Source organism: Bombus flavifrons, chromosome 9, assembly GCF_040668555.2.
Source record: "Bombus flavifrons isolate JBK064 chromosome 9, iyBomFlav1_principal, whole genome shotgun sequence".
NCBI classification, from domain to species: Eukaryota; Metazoa; Arthropoda; class Insecta; order Hymenoptera; family Apidae; genus Bombus; species Bombus flavifrons.
Window position 1 is genome coordinate 1,817,651 of NC_138450.1, and position 18,304 is coordinate 1,835,954.

Genomic DNA, 18,304 nt, shown 5'->3' on the forward strand with positions numbered 1-18,304 from the left:
ATAATATTTTTCAAATTGTGATAATTTGAAAAAAAAGATTAATTTTCGAAGGTGAATTTTTTATTTACGAAAATAAATGATAGTTTACTTTGTATTATATATAATTTGGGTGTGAGGGATACGCGCATGATGCAGAAATCTAAGACTTACAGAGATAAATTTCAAATTGCAGAGGTTGGCCTTGTTTAAATCCGAATTATACAGGTAAAATAACGCACCTAAACACGTGGCAAATAATTCGAGATAAAGTAAGTTTATATATCCAAAGCGGGTCGGAAAGCAAAGAATGAAATTGTAGTGTTATAGAAGTTTTCGCGTCCTTGAGCTTCAACTGTATTATTCAGCAGGCAATAGCAGAAACTTAATATCGTAAATAAAAGACTGTAAGGAAAATATTTATTTCCAAATAACTTTAACGCAGTCCAAGATTTAAATCGTCCCTATAATATTCTATATATCGTCCCTATAGTATTCTGGAGTTGACTATATCAATAAATGTTTCTTCTCACTTCTTACAGTTTTAATTTAGTCGTTTCCCTTTTGCTTTTCATTTCTTTTTTTCATTTTCTGAAATTAAAGAGTACAAGATGCATATTTGTATTTTCAATTCATTTTTGAAGAGACATGCATGTCAGTAACGTAAATAATTAAAATATCAGCTAATGTGCATGTTTTATTGTATAAATTAAACTTACAACGTATCGCGATCCCACTATCATCATTTTTGTGCAGCATTATTATGCACGATTTCTTTCTTTGAAATAGAATGCAATAATAACTGTATCAAATATAATTGCATAAATTGCAATGTGCATGCAATACAGTCCTAAATTTAACAGATAATGTGTTACAGTCATATAAGCATGACGAAATTTAATGAACAAAGTGCAAAAAAAGATTAACTCATATAAGAGCATGTATATCCTAAAGTGAACGTGTTACTCATATTAACAGAGTATCAATAACATTTATGGTTAGAATTTTTAAATAATTCTAGAATTATATTGGTTTGAAAGTATATAATAATTTTAAGCATAATAAAACTACAGAAATGTATAACTGACCACAGCATATGATTAAACAGTGTTCAAAAACGAATTATACATTTTCAAGATTTGACATAGTTATAAAATTATTATATGTATAGCTATAAAATCCTCCAAAAGATTTATGTTACGATATTAATTTTAAATTTAATAGAAAATCATATGTTGTGTCTTCGATATTAGAAAAGATAGAAATATGATTAAGTAGAATTTCAGCTAAGACAATGGGCGATATGGCAACTAAATGACAGAAGATCAGGGATAGATAAATTAGGATATGTATCAAAAAATGAAGTCAGAATAGAGAGAAAGGAAGAGAAAGTGATTTGATGCGAAATACGTATATAGATGATTGTAAATATAGGTACATATGTGCGTGTCAGAGAGAAAACAGTAAAAAGACAAATAAACAAGAAATAAGAAAGAATGGAAGAGAGCGAAGAAAAAAGAGGAAAGAGGAAAATCTCAGGTAGAACAATTTAATTAAACGCGTATTTAATCAACATTATTACAATAGATAATAGTCTTTGAGGATATTTCAAGTATCAGAGAGGAGAAAAGAGAAGATCTTCAGTTGCACGAAATATTGCGCGCTCTTATTTAAAATTCAAATTGAGGAAACAGTATGCGCATTATGGGCTAAAGGTACACGCTACTGCTACATAGATACGGCAGGGAAATAAAGATAGTGATTAGTTCTCTTAAAAAGGACAATGTAAAAGCAAACAGTTCGAATAAATATATTCTACCTGAGGAGAAAACAAGTAATAGTGCATTCAATGTAAATGTGTATGTATGTGTTATATGGGGACATGTGGATAATTGAGTTGGGAGCTAAATGAGAAGGAGCAATGTATTTTCATGAGTAAGTAGCCTTCCTAAAATGTAAAGACTGATAATGGAGTCGAATGGAGTGGTTGAATGGTTGAATGGTATGGTATGCGCACCTCTTCCTTTCTCTTAAGCTTCCGCACCTGAGCAAGTGGCCAGTGTCACCCCTGCGACCTCCGCTGCCGCCCATTCCGCCCCTCGCGCCAGCCTGCCATGGTGAATCCTCGTAACGATAAGCCTTTCTGATAAGAGGAGCACAACTGCAAGACAACTTATTGCCCATTCTATTCTTGTTATTCTCTTATACCACCTGTAATCCTTCCTTCTTTCACGCAACCTTTGAATAATCAATTTACTGTTTTTTCAACAACTACCACTATTCCTCCCTTCTTTGTGCTTTCCTTGTCTGTTTGTGTTTTCCTTCGTTAAGATTTGATCTTAATCAACCTATTCTGTTGTGTGCGTTTTGCAGTCAGTGGTCAACCCCTCGTTTCTTCTTATTCTTGTTGTTCCTTTTTTGCTCCCTAATTATCGATGTTTATCGGAATATCAAGATGCTGTATATTCACGTTGATTGGCTTGTCTATCGACGTTTGGCACCGTTTTCATTAATCATCGATTTAGTTGATGATAATTTTTATTTCATTCTCTTGTTCTATTCTGGGAAGCACTGTGTAACAGGGACAATACCCCGCGATATGAGAAAGGATGTAGGAGAATATACCTTTATTGTCACATCATTGCAGGTGTTCAAAAGTTTATCAGCTTGCCCCTGACATAATCGCTGGAAATATAATAATTGTATCATATTAATTTAAAAATTGTCAGTGAAACAAGCAAAAAAAGAGAAGAAAAGGAGAAGATTCTGTGTCGGTCATCAGCCTCACAGGTCACCTTTAACTTTAACCTCAAGTTTATTTAATCCGACATTGTTTCTTTGGACAATATCAGAGAGAGAGAGAGAGAGAGAGAGAGAGAGAGAGAAACAAGCTTTACATTAGGATATAGTAAAATTGCATAATGTTACAATTCAGTTACATAATTACTAATAAAAAGAAAGCATTTGGTCAAATATCTTTAAAAATTATATGCAAAAGATGATATATTCTCTGCTTCAAATTATTTCGATACCTAAAAAAAATAATTACGATGACACAGTGTCATACGACGGCACAGACATTAGCGAGGTGAATGAAGCGGAACAAAGTGTTGCGTGGACGTGTTACGGATAATAATAGGGGTGGCGTTGCCGAGAGGGTTACTGAACCGATACAGACTTTTCACCTACATAATACGCATTACTCTGTTATACTTATATTCGTTATTTCCTGTGTGTATAAATATTGGTTTACCTCAATACTGTTCGCTATCAAAGTTATACCTACCTATTTGTAATAACAAGTACCGCCATTTTTGCTTCAAAAACGACGAAATATCAATATACATACAAGCTTTTGGGCATTGATACAATACGATGCAATCATTTCGGCAAACAGGAATAAAAATACAGATCGCGAAATTACTAGGAACAATTAAAAGCAGCTAGGTAAATGTACCTTTAGATGAATATATTTAGTGTCAGTTAATCCGGTAAATAAATGTTGGAACAAAATAGAATGACAATTAACGATATGAATAAAAAGGACACTACAGCTCGAAGTAAATTTTGATTAACCATCGAAAATGCTTCTCAAAATATCATTTCGAAACTATTTAACAAAAACATTACGCAATTAACGATAAATAGCACATGTCACTGTAACTAGTAACTAATCATGTTATCGAATAATAAAGGAAGACCGACACCGCCTAATCGAAGATATTTCACTGTGGAATTCGAGTAAACATTGCACCAGCTAGGATATCCCCATTTGCTGTTTGATGTTTAATCAACGCCCCTCGTTTCTCAACTTTCAACAAGAAACTCTTCTATTCAAGGTCCTTTTTAGCCTTTCTCATTTTCTGAACACCCTCTGAATACACTTTATCGTATGCTTTTCGTTCTTTCTCCTTTTACGATTCTCCTCCCTCGCCCTCCACCGCCCCACTCTCGCTCCCCCTCTCCCTCCTCAGTCTCTTTTTCTCACACATTTACTCTGCCCAGATAAATAAGTACACATATCTTCTTGTGTCCGCTCGTTTGTCGCCTACTCATTTGTACAGATTCGTGTATTTCGACTTGATTTAGTCACGAGAAAAAACTCACCATTGCATTGGCGGTATCTTCGCCACAGCGGAAGATGTCGAACACGTTCTATGTTTGACGGTAAAAGAAGGTGGAAGTAGAATGACAGTGAGAAAGAAAAAAAGGGAGAAACGAATAGAGAAGGAAGGAAGGAAGAAAAGGATATGTGCTGTAGTAGGAGATAGAAAGATAAACGAACGGATGAGAAGGGGTTAGGGACGGAATCAAAGAAGGGATGGGCTACCGCGATCGTAGTAGCGGGGTGTGAGATCACGGTATCCACCCTTTTCGAAAGCAAATGATTCGCAAACGATCACCTGTCAAACAATAAGCGATAGTCGATTTAACAACTGACGTCGTTCAACAGGATCTAAAACACCTGACAATTCACTGACAGACTATTTAAAATAAAAGATTACGCGTCCGAAATTTCCGGTATTTCGCGCGAAATCCTCGCGGACGGCGTAGTCATGGATACTGCAGGATCGGGTAAAAGAGGCGACTGCCCCGTTACCCACTACCCCTTCTTCTACGAATGCGCGCCCCTCGACCGAAAATGTCAATATCCTCTCTCGCTGCGCCCGCGATGCGCTCCATGTTACTCTGAACAGCCCTGTATGCGTTTTCCCATTCCCCTTCGTCCACCTCCTTTCGACCCCTACACCAGCCCTTTCCCCCTCTTCTTCCTCTGAGTTTTACTCCTACTCCTACTTCTCTGCCCACCCCTCACCTGTTCCTTCATTTTCCCGATTTTTTTCCTTTCTCACCTCTTCCTCATCCCCACTTATTCTTTCTCTTTTTATCTCTCTCAGTTTACTTCTCTCTCATTATTTCTCCTTCGGACTGTATGTCGATTACGTGTCTCCCCACTTTAGTCCTATCAGCAAGTACTTAAACAGGGATGTCACACAAAGATCAAACTATTTTTACTAAAATTTCGAAAATTTACACCTTATTTCATTTCTTTTCACTCAATCAGCTTATGCACTTTTCTCTTCAAAGTCTTCACTTTTATCACTTTTATCCCCTTTTGCATTCGATCAATTATACCGAATCAATTATTTAAACTTTCGTTAAACTCACCGTGAAACAAATGCAGGGTGATCGCTGTCACCGTCGTTGTCGCCGTCGTCGTCGTCGTCGTCGTCGTCGCCGTCGTCGCCGTCGTCGTCACCGTCGTAGTCGCTGTCGTACCTCTATCCCGAGGCGTAACCATAGTGATTAGCGATCGATAACAGGCATGCGCATTGTCAAATTTACTCGTAAAACGAAAGAACCACCCTCGTTTTACTCTCTTGTACCACATGATCCACTGCTAAAAGTACCACCAAAGATTAACGAAACCACATCTTCGATCATCTATGCGCATGTAGCATAATTTATTATCATACACAGACTCGAGTATCATCGAGCCTTTCTTTCTTTTTCCAATTGATTGAACGTGTTCAGTAATTAAGGTATACATATCTGTATAAATGAATTTTATCCCTATTCGTGTACATAGTGCGTCAACGTGCATATATAATTCAATGATATATACAGAATTTTCAAAATCATGAATGATTTTCATTTCGCACACAATTCTGATATGAAACCTTCAAATATAATTATAATATATTATTATTATTATTATATTGTAACATATTTAGCAATATAACAACCAAATAATGCATGTATTTCTTCTAATGTTTATTATATATACATAAGTATTCTGTATATATCTCTTATATTTAATACTTAAGAATGAAACGATGAATAATATCAATGACATTATATGGCGTTCAATTATAGTTATCATTATCTTTCGCTAACTTCATTTTTTAACATTAAATTCATAAACTTTATCTTTTATTATAACAGATTATATAATGTAATAATAACATTGATTGTGAAAATGTGTGATTTTGACTATTGATGTAAATATTCTAAATAAAAAAAATATTCATTTATACATATACATTTGTATGTACATTTTATTTGAATTTATTGCTTTTAATTCGTCAATAGAAATAGAATTTCTAATCGTGGTACATTTCAGTTTAATGGATAACAAAGACAAAAATACGTAAATAAGACGTTACACAAACTTAATCACGTACATATATATGTATATACATGATATATTTTACACATATATATGTACTCAAATCCATATATATATATATATATATATATATATATATATATATATATCAAAGTATACATATCAAAGAAAAAAAGAACAAATAAAAAAAGACACACGACATTAACATTCAATTTATAATTCGTATTGGATACAGCTATTGGATACGTATTGAATACAGGAGAAATTAATGTTAGATAATTTTACCATGGAAAAGAACTTCAATCAAAGTCACTAAATTATCCATTTTTCTAACATCATGTGTGAATTTACATTGTTAAATTATAAAAGAAAATATTTCTAATATCGCTGCGAATTAAATTAACAGAACCTCTTGAACGTAACCTATCTTTAAATCTTTAATTATTTAGTGCCCAACTGAAATCAATGTGGAAAATGTTAAAAAGAATAACGCTAAATCTAAAATCAAATATTGGAAGCATACAATCTCGTTTTTTTAGTAATGTATTAGCCAAGTATAAAGAAAATGTTGAGGACAAAATGCAAGCTTGGCAAATTCACTCATACGGTGGATTGGAAGAATTAAAACTTTCAAATGTTAGGATTCCAGTGATCGCTAAACCAACAGATATTCTTGTCAAAGTTGAAGCCTCTAGCGTAAACTCCATAGATATAGCTATGACAAGTATGAATTATCTTATACTAATTGTCAGTTTCTTTTTTGTTTCTTACAGCTTAAACAATAAGTATGTAGCATCATAACTGAATGTTTTATATTAGGAGGATATGGCGCAGTAATGTTAAATTTAATGAGAAAAGCTAGAAATCTTACCAGTGGACAATACGGTGAATTAGAATTGCCATTAACTTTAGGTAGAGATTTTTCTGGCATAGTAGTGTCAAAAGGACACGGTGTTGGAGATAGATTAATGTTAGGTGATGAAGTATGGGGTGTAGTTCCTGTGGAGCAACAAGGTTGTCATGCTGGTTATGTAGTTGTTGATAATAAATCGGTAAATAAAATTGAATAAATAAATAATAAATATAAGGATACATTGCGATATAACATACAAAATATATAAATTATAGTGATGTTCATTCATAGGTCAGTCTACGACCTAGAAATTTATCATACATCGAGGCAGCCAGTATATTGTATGCTGGCCTTACAGCATGGTCTGCATTATGGATTACTGGTGCGTTGTGTTATAAAACTAGAATGCCTACAAGAAGAAACAATAGAGTCCTAGTATTAGGTGGTTCAGGAGGAGTAGGAACTATAGCAGTACAACTTCTAAAGGCTTGGAACATGCATGTAATACAAATTGATATTGTCATTTGTGATACAAGTAAGAATTATTGTTTTTATGTATTATAAAACATATCAAAATGATTCAGGTCATTACTACATGCAGTAGTGATGCTGTAAATATGGTACAAAAGCTTGGACCTGATGTTGTAATTGATTATAAATTAGATGGTGCTGATTCAAGAATTATTGCAGAGGGACCGTATGTAATTCAGTCGTTAATCTATCCTACATTAAAGAATGTCTATTTTTGATATAAACTATTAATTTCCAATTCAGCTATAATATAATTTTGGATTGCGCTAATCAAGGGCCAGATCTAATACGATTAAGGGGTTACCCCCATAGTACTTATATAACTTTGAATTCTCCGGTACTAAAAAATACCGATCAACATGGATTGATTGTGGGTACAGTGAAGAATATAGGAGAGCTGGTAAAATATAATATTCCAATTGAAAATAAAAGTACAGTGAAATGGGGATTCTTTATTCCTTCTGCAGCAGGAATTAAAACACTTAAGGAATTTGTCGAAAGTGGAAAGGTATATACACACACATACACACATATATCATCATAATATAGCATACCAATATCTTCTTACTTTGCACAGGTGGTTCCTGTGGTTAAGAAAGTCTACCAATTTCAAGATTTACCATTAGCTTATGATAGAGTAACTCAAGGTCATTTACGAGGTAAATTGGTTATTGATATGAGATAGTATCATCAATACAATAGTAATTATTAAATAAGTATACATCTTATTTTTAAATAAATATTCAGTTTATGTTATACATTGTGTATTATATTTTGTACTGATTTATTTTCATGAAGAATGTCATTTTTAAAGCCGATTTTATTTTGAACTTCACACCAACAATCACTAGCTATATCTGTTGCCCTTTCTGTACCGCTTCTCAAAATTTCTTGCAAATAAACTGGTTCCTTAATTAATCTTGAAAATTTTTCACGAATAGGAGTCAATTTTTCTATAACTAAATCCGCTACCACTAATTTATATCTGCAATACACAAATAGATAAATGAAAAGAAAATAATTTAAATACATAGCGAGCAAAGATAAAAAAACTTAATATCTTAATTTACATACTTTCCAGTATCTAGTTCTTCTACTTCAGAACATATTTGATTTGGTGATTTTCCACTAAGCATGGAATGGATAATAACTAAATTTGCAACACCAGGCCGTGTTTCTGGTTCATAAGTTACTTTCGATGTACAATCGGTAACTGCCTTCTTTATTTTTGTTGCCAATACTTCTGGCTTATCTAGTATATCTAATCTGCTGTTTGAATTTTGGTCAGACTTTGACATTTTCTTTGAAGGGTCACGAAGAGATTTTATACGTTGACTTGCATTTTCTGCAACACATGCATTCTATTAGCAATAAATATATCATAAAATATATAGTTTATTTATCTTTAAATAAATAAAATTTTTACCATTAACTAAAGAATGAGGCACAGGAAAAGTATTTCCAAATCTTTTATTGAATTTAATAGCTAACTCTTGTGCTAATTGAATGTGTTGAACTTGATCTTGTCCAACTGGAACATGTGTTGCTCTGTAATATGCATTGTTCTTTTTACCAAATTATAGTTTCAATTAATACAATATATTAATGTATCCTGAAGATACCTACTTATACAGCAATATATCAGCACTTTGTAGAACAGGATAAATATATAAACTTAGAGGGACATCTTTTAATGTCTGACTTTTCTCTTTGAATTGAGGTAAGCGAGCTAGTCTTGCTAAAGTTGTTAGACACCCCAAAATCCAGGATAGTTGTGCGTGTGTATCCACAGTAGATTGTTGAAATAATATGCTCTTATTTGGATCAATACCGCATGCTAGTAATGTTGCCGTCATTTTAAGTATGTTATCATTTAATTCTTTTGGATCCTATAATGTTTATTCTTAATTGACTTGTACTCATATTTCTTTCCTTCTCATTTTAACGAAACCAAAACTTCGTTTTATAAACAGATATATATTTAATAAATAGAATAGATATAGTTCTTTGAGTATGTTACTATTAAATACAGAACGTAAATTCAATAAATCTTTACATGCGGTAAAGTAATAGAGTGCATATCTACAATGCTCCAAATAACATTTTCTCCGCTATCCTGTAACTGTACCCATTTTTGAATAGCTCCAAGATAATTTCCCAAATGCAAGTTTCCAGTTGGTTGAATTCCCGAAAATATTCTCTTTGGATAGTCACTTTTGGAAACCTATAATTAATTTTGTGATATATATGAAATCTATATACATATATATATATATATTATATGTGTGCGTCTGCGTGTGTTACACAATTTTTAATATAATTAAAATTAACCTTTTGACTGTATTCTTTCATAGTTATGCATTTGAAAGTATTTCTTCGAAGCGTGATAACGCTTTTCAATCTCGTAAACATTTTTTATCAATTCAGCACCGCTGTAGTTATAAAATCAAAATCAAATATCAAATACTTGTTTTGAATTTATCGTAACAACCATCTAGTACCGAATTAAATACGATACACATTTTATTATTAGAGTTGAGATTTTGTGACACTAGAAACTTCAAAACTTGGAAACCTGGAACTTTGTACTATTTTTATGATCTGAAACTTAATTGATACAATTCTACAAATAAATAATGTGGTTTTCTAGACAAAATTTATTAAAATATTAATTTCTGACAGAATAGGTACTCCTCAGAAAAGGAGGAAAAAGATAAACATTTCAGATTTTGATAGCTTCGAAGCTTTATAAAGTCTTATCTTCAGATACAAGTTCTGTGAATATAAAAATTAGATTTCGTCTGATCTTTAGTTTTTATTCATATTCGTATATGTACATATTACATATATACTACATCTATGATACAATCACTGATCATTAGACATAGTTCTTACCATTGACTAAAAACAATATAGGTGTAACACTAAACGGAACTTTGTGTCTCACATTTTGTAATATCGACCTGATAAAAAATCGGAGTGTTTCTTATGTCCTCTAGATTTGCTACAGAGGAAACAGGAATTATGTATATTCAATTCGAAAAGTTAAACCTGTTAAACGTGTAAACTATAAACGTAAGCGCTATAAGGGGAAGCAATTGATGAACTTCTTAATAATTCATAGGAGAAAATTACTACATTAATTATGGTTGGAATTAAAATCAAATTTTTTTAAATTATGAAGAACACAATTGCAATACGAATATATGTATATGAATATAGTTACTTATGTATATAAAAAATTAAATACTATTAAAAAGGGATGGGAGACTATGTAGGACGTAAGATATTACATTGTATGTATATGGAATACAACCAATAGGAATCTTCTTCTGTCGATTTCACAATGGATTCTGAAACAAACTCAAACCACAAAAAATTTAGTACGATCCTATGAGATATGTAATTAATTACCAATAGAAGAGATTTAAACATCATTTCATCGCATTTGTGTATCTTTTCCTTTTTAATGATTTCTTTTAATTCATATATTACACTTTTGGACCATTAACGTTGATATGTATTGTAGAGGTTATCAAAAATTCATAGGTATAATTGATACTTCTTAGAAGTTGATAAATCTGCAAATACTTATTTATTTATAGTATTTTAAAAGATATACGAGGAAAAGTTTAGATATGGCAAACTCTCCAACTTTGCGTTATCTGAAACATAAAAACACTCTTCCTAGAGAATCTGACTATGAAACAAAAACTGTGAGAGTACTTAGAGAATAGAAAAGTACAGAAGAACGCGATATTTAATTATTGAAAATTTTGGAGTGAAATAAATAACTATTACCTGGTATTATATACATAAGTAAATTGGCTACACATACATATGTAGTTTTTATAAAGGTGGACGGGCATCTTTCCCATTGTTTTTAAAAATGCAATGGGCAAAAGCTATTTATATCATACTATACATAACATTTTCATTTATTTTTCTATTTTTTATACAAAACAAGTATAGATCGTGTGTGCAAAATGAAATACAAATATTATTTACTTTTTTTCATCAATATTTTTGTCACTTTAAAATTTTCACCTTTTAAGCTGTAATATAATTGCACTGAACGACTTTTTTCTTTTTTTTTTTTTTTATTATATAAGAAGTGTCCATTTATATTAAAGCATACGTACGCTATGATGAATTTCCATTATCTTCAGTTTCGGAACAACACAAAGTTAAAAATCACGATATTTCATGCTGTTTGTCATAAGGCAGTTCGTATGTCTTATTAGTAAGTCTGTTTATTTTGATATTATGATTCTGAAAAATATAGATAAATTTGTTGAAACATTACATAAAGATAAGAATAACAAAGTAATTCAAAATTGTCATATAATTGTCTAATTATCAAATAATTGAATCATCGAGAAAATCTAGAAAAACAGTGGTAACAAAAATATGAAGGGTCGAAAGACATATTCAGTGTAAGTTGAAATATTAATAGTGTATCTTCAGTTGAAATATTAATCTTAATTTTAATTTCTATTTTAACTAAAATATAAAATATAAAAGTAAAATCAAAATTGTTATTCCTATATAGAATAATTATTGGAGCAGGCATTGCTCCTTAAATACGTATTCTTTATTTTAAGTTATTTGCATTTTTACATTACAAAAAGTTTATATATAAAGTACTAGTTTGTTTTAACTTTACAACAATAACACTTACATATAAATACAAGTTACGATGAGCTACATAATAAAAAATACAATGATATTGCTAAAGCTTAGTGTTAATTCAGTATAAACTCAATTGAACCACCCCTATTATTCTAACAGAAATAAGGGGATCGATCAGTTCGTGGCGTCGATTATCTAATCGTAACGGGAATTTACGACTCCCTTTGACGTGCTTTCTCGCGATCGCGTCTCTCCGCGAATGGTCGAATAAACACTTAGAGAACAAGTATTTATAATTTACGAAACTTCTGGCTTCAATTACAGAGACTTACACTAAAGTATGCTCTAGGCCCTCCACATGTTTGATGCCACATGCTGTGCATTTATTATAAGTCTGGGCATCACCTGTTGCTGATTTGAATTTGCAGTAGAACTAGTAATAATAGTAGTGAACGAAGGTTGTTGAGCGCATGTTCTCATATGCACTGACCAATGTGATTGTTGGCAAGGATAATCACAGTATGCAGTATTCCAACAGCAGTAAAATAATGCTTCTCTGCCACACATTGCACACCATTGTTTACGTTTGATTTCTTCGATACAACGTAACATCCCCTCTTCGGCTTCTCTACGAGTTTCCTCGACAGCACGTAATCGTTCAGCTTCTAGGCTTGCCTTCATTTCTCTTAATATTCTGTCTGTAATAAAAAAATATTTGCGAAATGTATATGTAACCTTCGTAAACAGACATAATAAAATGTAAAATAAAATGACGCACGAAGCGACCTGCAAAGACATACCAGTGTTGTGTTTTAATTCTGTTAATTGTTGTTGGTGTTGCCACCTCATTCGTTCTATCTGTAATCTTAAAAAATGAACTGACGCTTGATGATTTTCGGACATATTGCGATTTTCACAATTTTGATTCTCATGCGCTGCTTCCTTATATGCCTCTTCCATTAATTTAGCCATTTTTGTGGCTAAATCTTGAGCATCATGATATAAACGGGCACTAATAGGACCTGCTTCCGGGGGCAACATTTGGTACTCGACACAATTTTCAGCCTGATGAGTAGGCGTATGAACAGTAGACTCGATCGGACTGGATAATGTATTTGTCGATGAACGAGGAATATGTTGCGGGTAATTACGAGGTTTATTAGGAAATGATTTTCTAGCTCTATTTTCCTTTACTTGTTGATCTTTTACTCTCAACGAATCTCTGAAAATTTGTTGTACATGAGCCGAAATATCGCTCTTTTTTTCATTCTCGATAGTTTCCTCAATACACTTTTTCGTGATATTAGATTTATCATCATTTGCTACGAAAAGTAACCCGACAGGTTGATCTGCAGCATTTCTTCTATTAATGTCAATATCGCCATTAATATCAACATCAAGTGATGTTTTATTAGTTTGTACTGAAATGGACGATGATGTTAAATTACTATTATTATCACTTTTAGAGTCTTCTTTCAACGTCATTGAATCATTCTGACGTTTAATCAAAATTGTCGATTCTACCATATTCTGATTTTGTTCCGTTGTAATAAATTTTAAAGCTTTCTCAGCGTTCATTTTATCGACTATTCTAGTCTTTGGCTTGTATACTTTTTCTGTGTTTTCATGGTTTCTAAAATTATTCTTCTGTAAATTTACATTTTGGCTGACACTTCTTTTAATAATGTTCACTTTAAAGGGAATTCGTTTTTTGGATATGTGAATGTCTTTTGCTATATGCTTTTTCGGGGATTTTATCTCTTGTTGTAATGAATTCTCCAAGTTTGCATTATTGTTTGTTGTATTTTCCGGATTAATATCTTGTTTCAACATTGTAGAATTTGGTGCTTTTGTGTCATATTTTATTGGATTACCGACACATTTCTCATCATTTGCACTATTTGTATTAGTTTTACTTGTACTTGGCGTATTTATATCTTCTTTCATCACTACTTTAAATTTTGCTGACATATTCTTCTCTGATTGCATATTCACTTTCCTTTTTCTTTCTCTTGGTTCATTTAAATTATTAGTTGTAATCGTAACCGTTTCGGTTTTGTGAAAGTTATCAGATTCTTGTACTGCTTTAAATGATTTATTTTCAATTTTGCTTCCTTTGTTAGTTACGTTAAATTCATTTAATATTTTATTTTCAGTATCGGAATTGTCTGCTTTTTCCGAGTTTGTTTGCAAATTATTTTTTACATGGATCCGCTTTTTAAGAAGCGGCGTCTTTTTGGGAAGCAAGAGTTGCGGTGATGTACAGTTATTAGAATGAAGAGGATCATAATTTGGTAACAGTAATTTTATTTGCATTGGATCATGCGGATTATATTGCACTTTGGGAGGCGCAAATGTAAATTGGCCAAACACAAGTTCTAGCTTACGACAGTGACGAGTAATTTCCCTAACACACTCTACCATATCTAATTTTCTCTTCCTCGGTAATGGAGCAGGTGGGTTTTCGGAATATAGATACAAATCTCGCGGAGGAACCCATGCTCGATCGTGTTCCCCAAAAAATCGTACATCAATAAAACCTTGAGAATTGATTCGAGGCATAGCTTTAGCAGGCCAAAATGGGAAGCCTTTCAACTTCGCCCACACAAGTGGATGAGGACGACGACAGGGTTCAATAAACCATGCTGGTTGTGGTCTTGGTAAGTTTCTGCCATGAGCATAACAATCAGGGCATGCTTCAATTTCTGATACTTCCTGACGTGCCAATTTAATAATCTGTTTCGCGGCATTCGTTAATTTAGATGTATCTGTGTATACACCACCACCTGTATAATTTAATTTAAATAAAACCCATTTAAGTATTATTTTTCTAACGTACTTAATTCTAATATAATATTAATTTATGTTTACACACATACATGTGTTGAATACAATACAGTTGTGTTGTATCCACTTGGCATCAGCCATAAATGCGTCTGTACTACCATATAATTTAGCCCGAACATTCGATTCTAAAAGGCTTAGATCCATTGGCTTTACCACATAATCTAAATAATTTGGAGCCTCAGAAAGTTCCACTGGTTTCCAAAATGGTTCTGACTATGACCAAAATACTTGAATTCAATTTTACTAGAATAATACAAAAATAATTTAACATAAATAGAAAATTACATACACCAGGATATTCTCTCATTCTGTCGACTACATGTTTCAGTAATAAACATAACTGGTCAACAGATAGTTGTGCCATAGCTGTAGAACGTGTTTCTGCATTTTCTGCCTGTAAAATAGCTGCACATTCCCCACATATCCAATTTTGAATGATCGACTGTTGCATTCCTATACATTTTCGATGCCATGATCTAGGGCAAGCACTGCAATGTGCTTCTATAGATTCCTTGTGACATCGCCAACAAAATTTATCATTTGTATTTCTCTTTTTTCGCTTATTTCTCAAATTATTTTCGTCTAAGGAAACATCCGTCTCTTGTGTACTGAAAGAATAAATTTAATTTCTTAGTTCATTTTATTTTGTGAAATATTAATTTTGACAAAATATTTAGAATCCTAATTCCTAGCATTATGTCCTTACACAGACTCACACTTGTGAGTAAAATAAAATAAAATGAAAAATGTTGAACAGTAAAAATAAACATTGTCTATGCTTACCTAACATTTCGTCGTGTCCTTTTTAAGTTATTTCCACTTTTAAACACAGTTTCTTTTACATTTTCATTTTTACTTGACTTAGAGTCACTGTCAGAAACAGAAGAAATTGTATCCAACTTCCCTGTATTTTGCCTACGTTCTATTTTATTTATATTACATCTTACTTCTTTCTTAATGTTTTCTAAAATGATCACTTCCTCATTTTTACTTTCCTTTTGATCAGAATTTGTAATATCCTGTGCATCTTTAATGTCGTCCTTTGTATCCGTAATGGCAACTTTATTTGTTTCCTTGTTAATGTTATCAATTAGATTATGTCCTTTTTGGACATTTGCTGATTGTGAATTTTCTTCTTGTGATTCATTTGTAATTGAATTTTGTAGATACGAGGAACCTGTAAGATCTTTCTGCGCCTCTACCGATGTCATTTTGATGTCATTTTATTGCATGCATTTAGTTGAATATATGTTTACCTAAACACAATGTTGAAAACAACATAATTGTTCTTCTTTAGATATAAAAGATTATTTATATATTTAAAAGGAAAGTTCTTCCTTCTTTGAAATAGATTTACAAATAATTTTATGTATCATAAGTATTTAACAGAATATATGTAATATTGAAGAAATATACAAGAAATATATATATTCAGTAGATAAGTTAGAATTCTTAAGAAACTTTAAGAAATACAGTAAGGGACAAACATAGAAATAAGCTTTGTGAAATAAGCTTAATGAAAAATATTTACCAATGTCTTGTTTTATGTTCGATCAAAGTACTTTAATAATCTTTTAATTGTTAAATTAATAGATAAAAATCAATTTGTCTACTTATTCCTATAGTTTTTAGTTTAGTACAAAATAAATAGGAATAACAAATGTTGTTCCAATAATATTATTGTATTGCATATTGATTAACAACAATATGATAGAACACATAATAATAGTAAGGTGAACATAGGGGATTTTAAAATATATCCACTACTATAATATGCATACAGACAAAACAATTACCATCTGTATAGAATTTATATAGGAATCCGAAAATAAAATTAATAAAGTTATTTTCAATGATTTCTGTAACTTTTAAAATGTATCCAACAGGTCAAGTAAATCACTTTCTATATAAATCCCAAACAACAAGGAAAGCGAAATATACCACTCACTAACACGACATTGCATCAAAAGCATGAACATTCTTTCTCCCCTCCAATGTTCAGGGTCCTTACTACCAGTGCCTCCATCCCTCGGTAATGTTTGTAATTAACTACAAAAAGCGCAACATGATATTTGAAATTTACAGCACAGACGAGTACATCGGATCATAGAGATATAAAGATAGAGTGTGTAAGTAAGCTGAAAAAGTGACATAGGAATAGAAGGAGAACGCTACTTATGTCTTTGTCTAATAACGCACGCATATTACATATTTGTATAATAAATATATCATAAATATATCAACGAGCCACGTCAGTGTACATGCCTGATTTGGCAAGGACTAAAAGAGGACTCTATGCAGCGTACCTATTCCAATATTTACATGGTAACATATGACTTATGTACTCTATCTTTCTCTATGATACAAAATAGACCTTGCATCATCGACGAGGTACAGAATAAACCTATAAGCTTATGAAACTTTTCGTCGCATGTTCTGAAATACCAATCGTGTAAAAAATCAGAAGGTTGCTTTGCCTTCTACAATTTAGAGTAGTGAATTTAGGGATTATCTTGGATCCAACTACCAAAATTGGTAAAGTCAATAGAAGTAAAAATATGGTAGAAGCAGAAATACTGCCAAAGGCATAGCATTGACGAAGTACAGAATAGACGTGACAATCAATGTTTTTCGTGCCCCTGATGTTTTGGGCACCTGATCCCTCATACCATTTTCGCATCGCATGCTATATCGATTCCATATAATAGTGGTGGGGGTAAGACTTTTAGTGTCTGAACCACGATCATATACATAGGTCTGAAACTCCAATGGAAGAGGTAACTATTTAATGTCGGGAATAGTATTTTACAAATCGACCACTATAAAACGCTACGATCGAGAAGTTAGGATTTTGTATTTAACGCCATCCTTTGGTGAAAGTATTGAAGGTAAAGAATATAAACTAAACTTCAACTTACTAAGTGACTAAATTAAAGTACTTTTTATAATTTGTCACCATTTATCTAAAGTAAGTACATGCGCAATATTTCATTTGGTACGGAAAAATGTCTAAATGAGTATTAATTATGAATCTTTATTAAATATGTATCGTTCCCAATAAAAAAGTTTAACAAAATTAGAACTTCCAAATCAAATATGTACACATATATTTAATACTTTTTACTAATTTAATACTAAAAAATTCTGTAATTACCAACACTATTTATAATACATGTAAATAATATCATGTTTAAAATATTCATGATCGAAACATTTCAATGTATCAACTTACTTTACCAATTTTATTTGTTGAGTTAAATATAATTCCAGCACCCATGACTGTAAATCGTAGAAGGCACAAGAAATACTCTGATTTTTTTACACGATCAGTTTCA

The 18,304-nt window shown here is 32.0% G+C and overlaps 4 protein-coding genes across 17 annotated transcripts in view; 1 reads left to right on the top strand and 3 right to left on the bottom strand.

Moving 5' to 3' along the window:
• Positions 1 to 5,267, bottom strand: part of sif (guanine nucleotide exchange factor still life) — a 32,791-nt gene extending 27,524 nt beyond the window's left edge. For 6 of the 8 annotated variants that reach the window (XM_069120025.1, XM_069120024.1, XM_069120027.1 and 3 more), the window contains exons 1-2: positions 5,146 to 5,267; positions 1,994 to 2,661 (exon numbers count right to left, since the gene is read on the bottom strand). In XM_069120025.1, the coding sequence (XP_068976126.1) occupies positions 1,994 to 2,160 (167 nt within the window). In that variant the 5' untranslated portion in view covers positions 2,161 to 2,661; positions 5,146 to 5,267. Of the gene's footprint in view, positions 1 to 1,993; positions 2,662 to 4,083; positions 4,525 to 5,145 lie in introns of those variants that run through there. The other 2 variants (XM_069120023.1, XM_069120022.1) reach the window with 2 other exon arrangements.
• A 1,023-nt stretch (positions 5,268 to 6,290) lies between these two features.
• Positions 6,291 to 8,248, top strand: LOC138183322 (reticulon-4-interacting protein 1, mitochondrial). Of its 4 annotated transcripts, none has more exons than XM_069120049.1 (6): positions 6,291 to 6,830; positions 6,929 to 7,158; positions 7,251 to 7,460; positions 7,544 to 7,656; positions 7,734 to 7,998; positions 8,068 to 8,248. In XM_069120049.1, the coding sequence occupies exons 1-6, from the start codon at positions 6,572 to 6,574 to the stop codon at positions 8,173 to 8,175; spliced, it is 1,185 nt and encodes a 394-aa protein (XP_068976150.1). In that variant the 5' UTR covers positions 6,291 to 6,571; the 3' UTR covers positions 8,176 to 8,248. The 4 variants fall into 4 exon arrangements, with proteins under 4 accessions (XP_068976150.1, XP_068976149.1, XP_068976152.1 ...); XM_069120048.1 differs by having other exon boundaries at positions 6,293 to 6,830; positions 6,926 to 7,158; XM_069120051.1 differs by having other exon boundaries at positions 6,713 to 6,853.
• Positions 8,175 to 11,026, bottom strand: TrpRS-m (Tryptophanyl-tRNA synthetase, mitochondrial). 2 transcript variants are annotated; one of them, XM_069120053.1, is made up of 7 exons: positions 10,386 to 11,026; positions 9,822 to 9,922; positions 9,547 to 9,714; positions 9,117 to 9,379; positions 8,917 to 9,038; positions 8,565 to 8,835; positions 8,175 to 8,475 (listed from the first exon to the last, which is right to left on the bottom strand). In XM_069120053.1, the coding sequence occupies exons 2-7, from the start codon at positions 9,900 to 9,902 to the stop codon at positions 8,244 to 8,246; spliced, it is 1,137 nt and encodes a 378-aa protein (XP_068976154.1). In that variant the 5' UTR covers positions 9,903 to 9,922; positions 10,386 to 11,026; the 3' UTR covers positions 8,175 to 8,243. The 2 variants fall into 2 exon arrangements, with proteins under 2 accessions (XP_068976154.1, XP_068976153.1); XM_069120052.1 differs by having other exon boundaries at positions 9,822 to 11,026.
• A 386-nt stretch (positions 11,027 to 11,412) lies between these two features.
• Positions 11,413 to 16,959, bottom strand: Zmynd8 (Zinc finger MYND-type containing 8). Of its 3 annotated transcripts, XR_011174033.1 has the most exons (8): positions 16,766 to 16,959; positions 15,753 to 16,225; positions 15,259 to 15,577; positions 15,002 to 15,182; positions 12,923 to 14,908; positions 12,528 to 12,820; positions 11,633 to 11,762; positions 11,413 to 11,545 (listed from the first exon to the last, which is right to left on the bottom strand). XR_011174033.1 is itself a non-coding variant. In XM_069120037.1 (7 exons), the coding sequence occupies exons 2-7, from the start codon at positions 16,178 to 16,180 to the stop codon at positions 11,685 to 11,687; spliced, it is 3,285 nt and encodes a 1,094-aa protein (XP_068976138.1). In that variant the 5' UTR covers positions 16,181 to 16,225; positions 16,766 to 16,959; the 3' UTR covers positions 11,413 to 11,684. The 3 variants fall into 3 exon arrangements, 2 of the variants coding, with proteins under 2 accessions (XP_068976138.1, XP_068976139.1); XM_069120037.1 differs by having other exon boundaries at positions 11,413 to 11,762; XM_069120038.1 differs by having other exon boundaries at positions 11,413 to 11,762; positions 12,455 to 12,820.
• Positions 16,960 to 18,304: the final 1,345 nt, after the last annotated feature.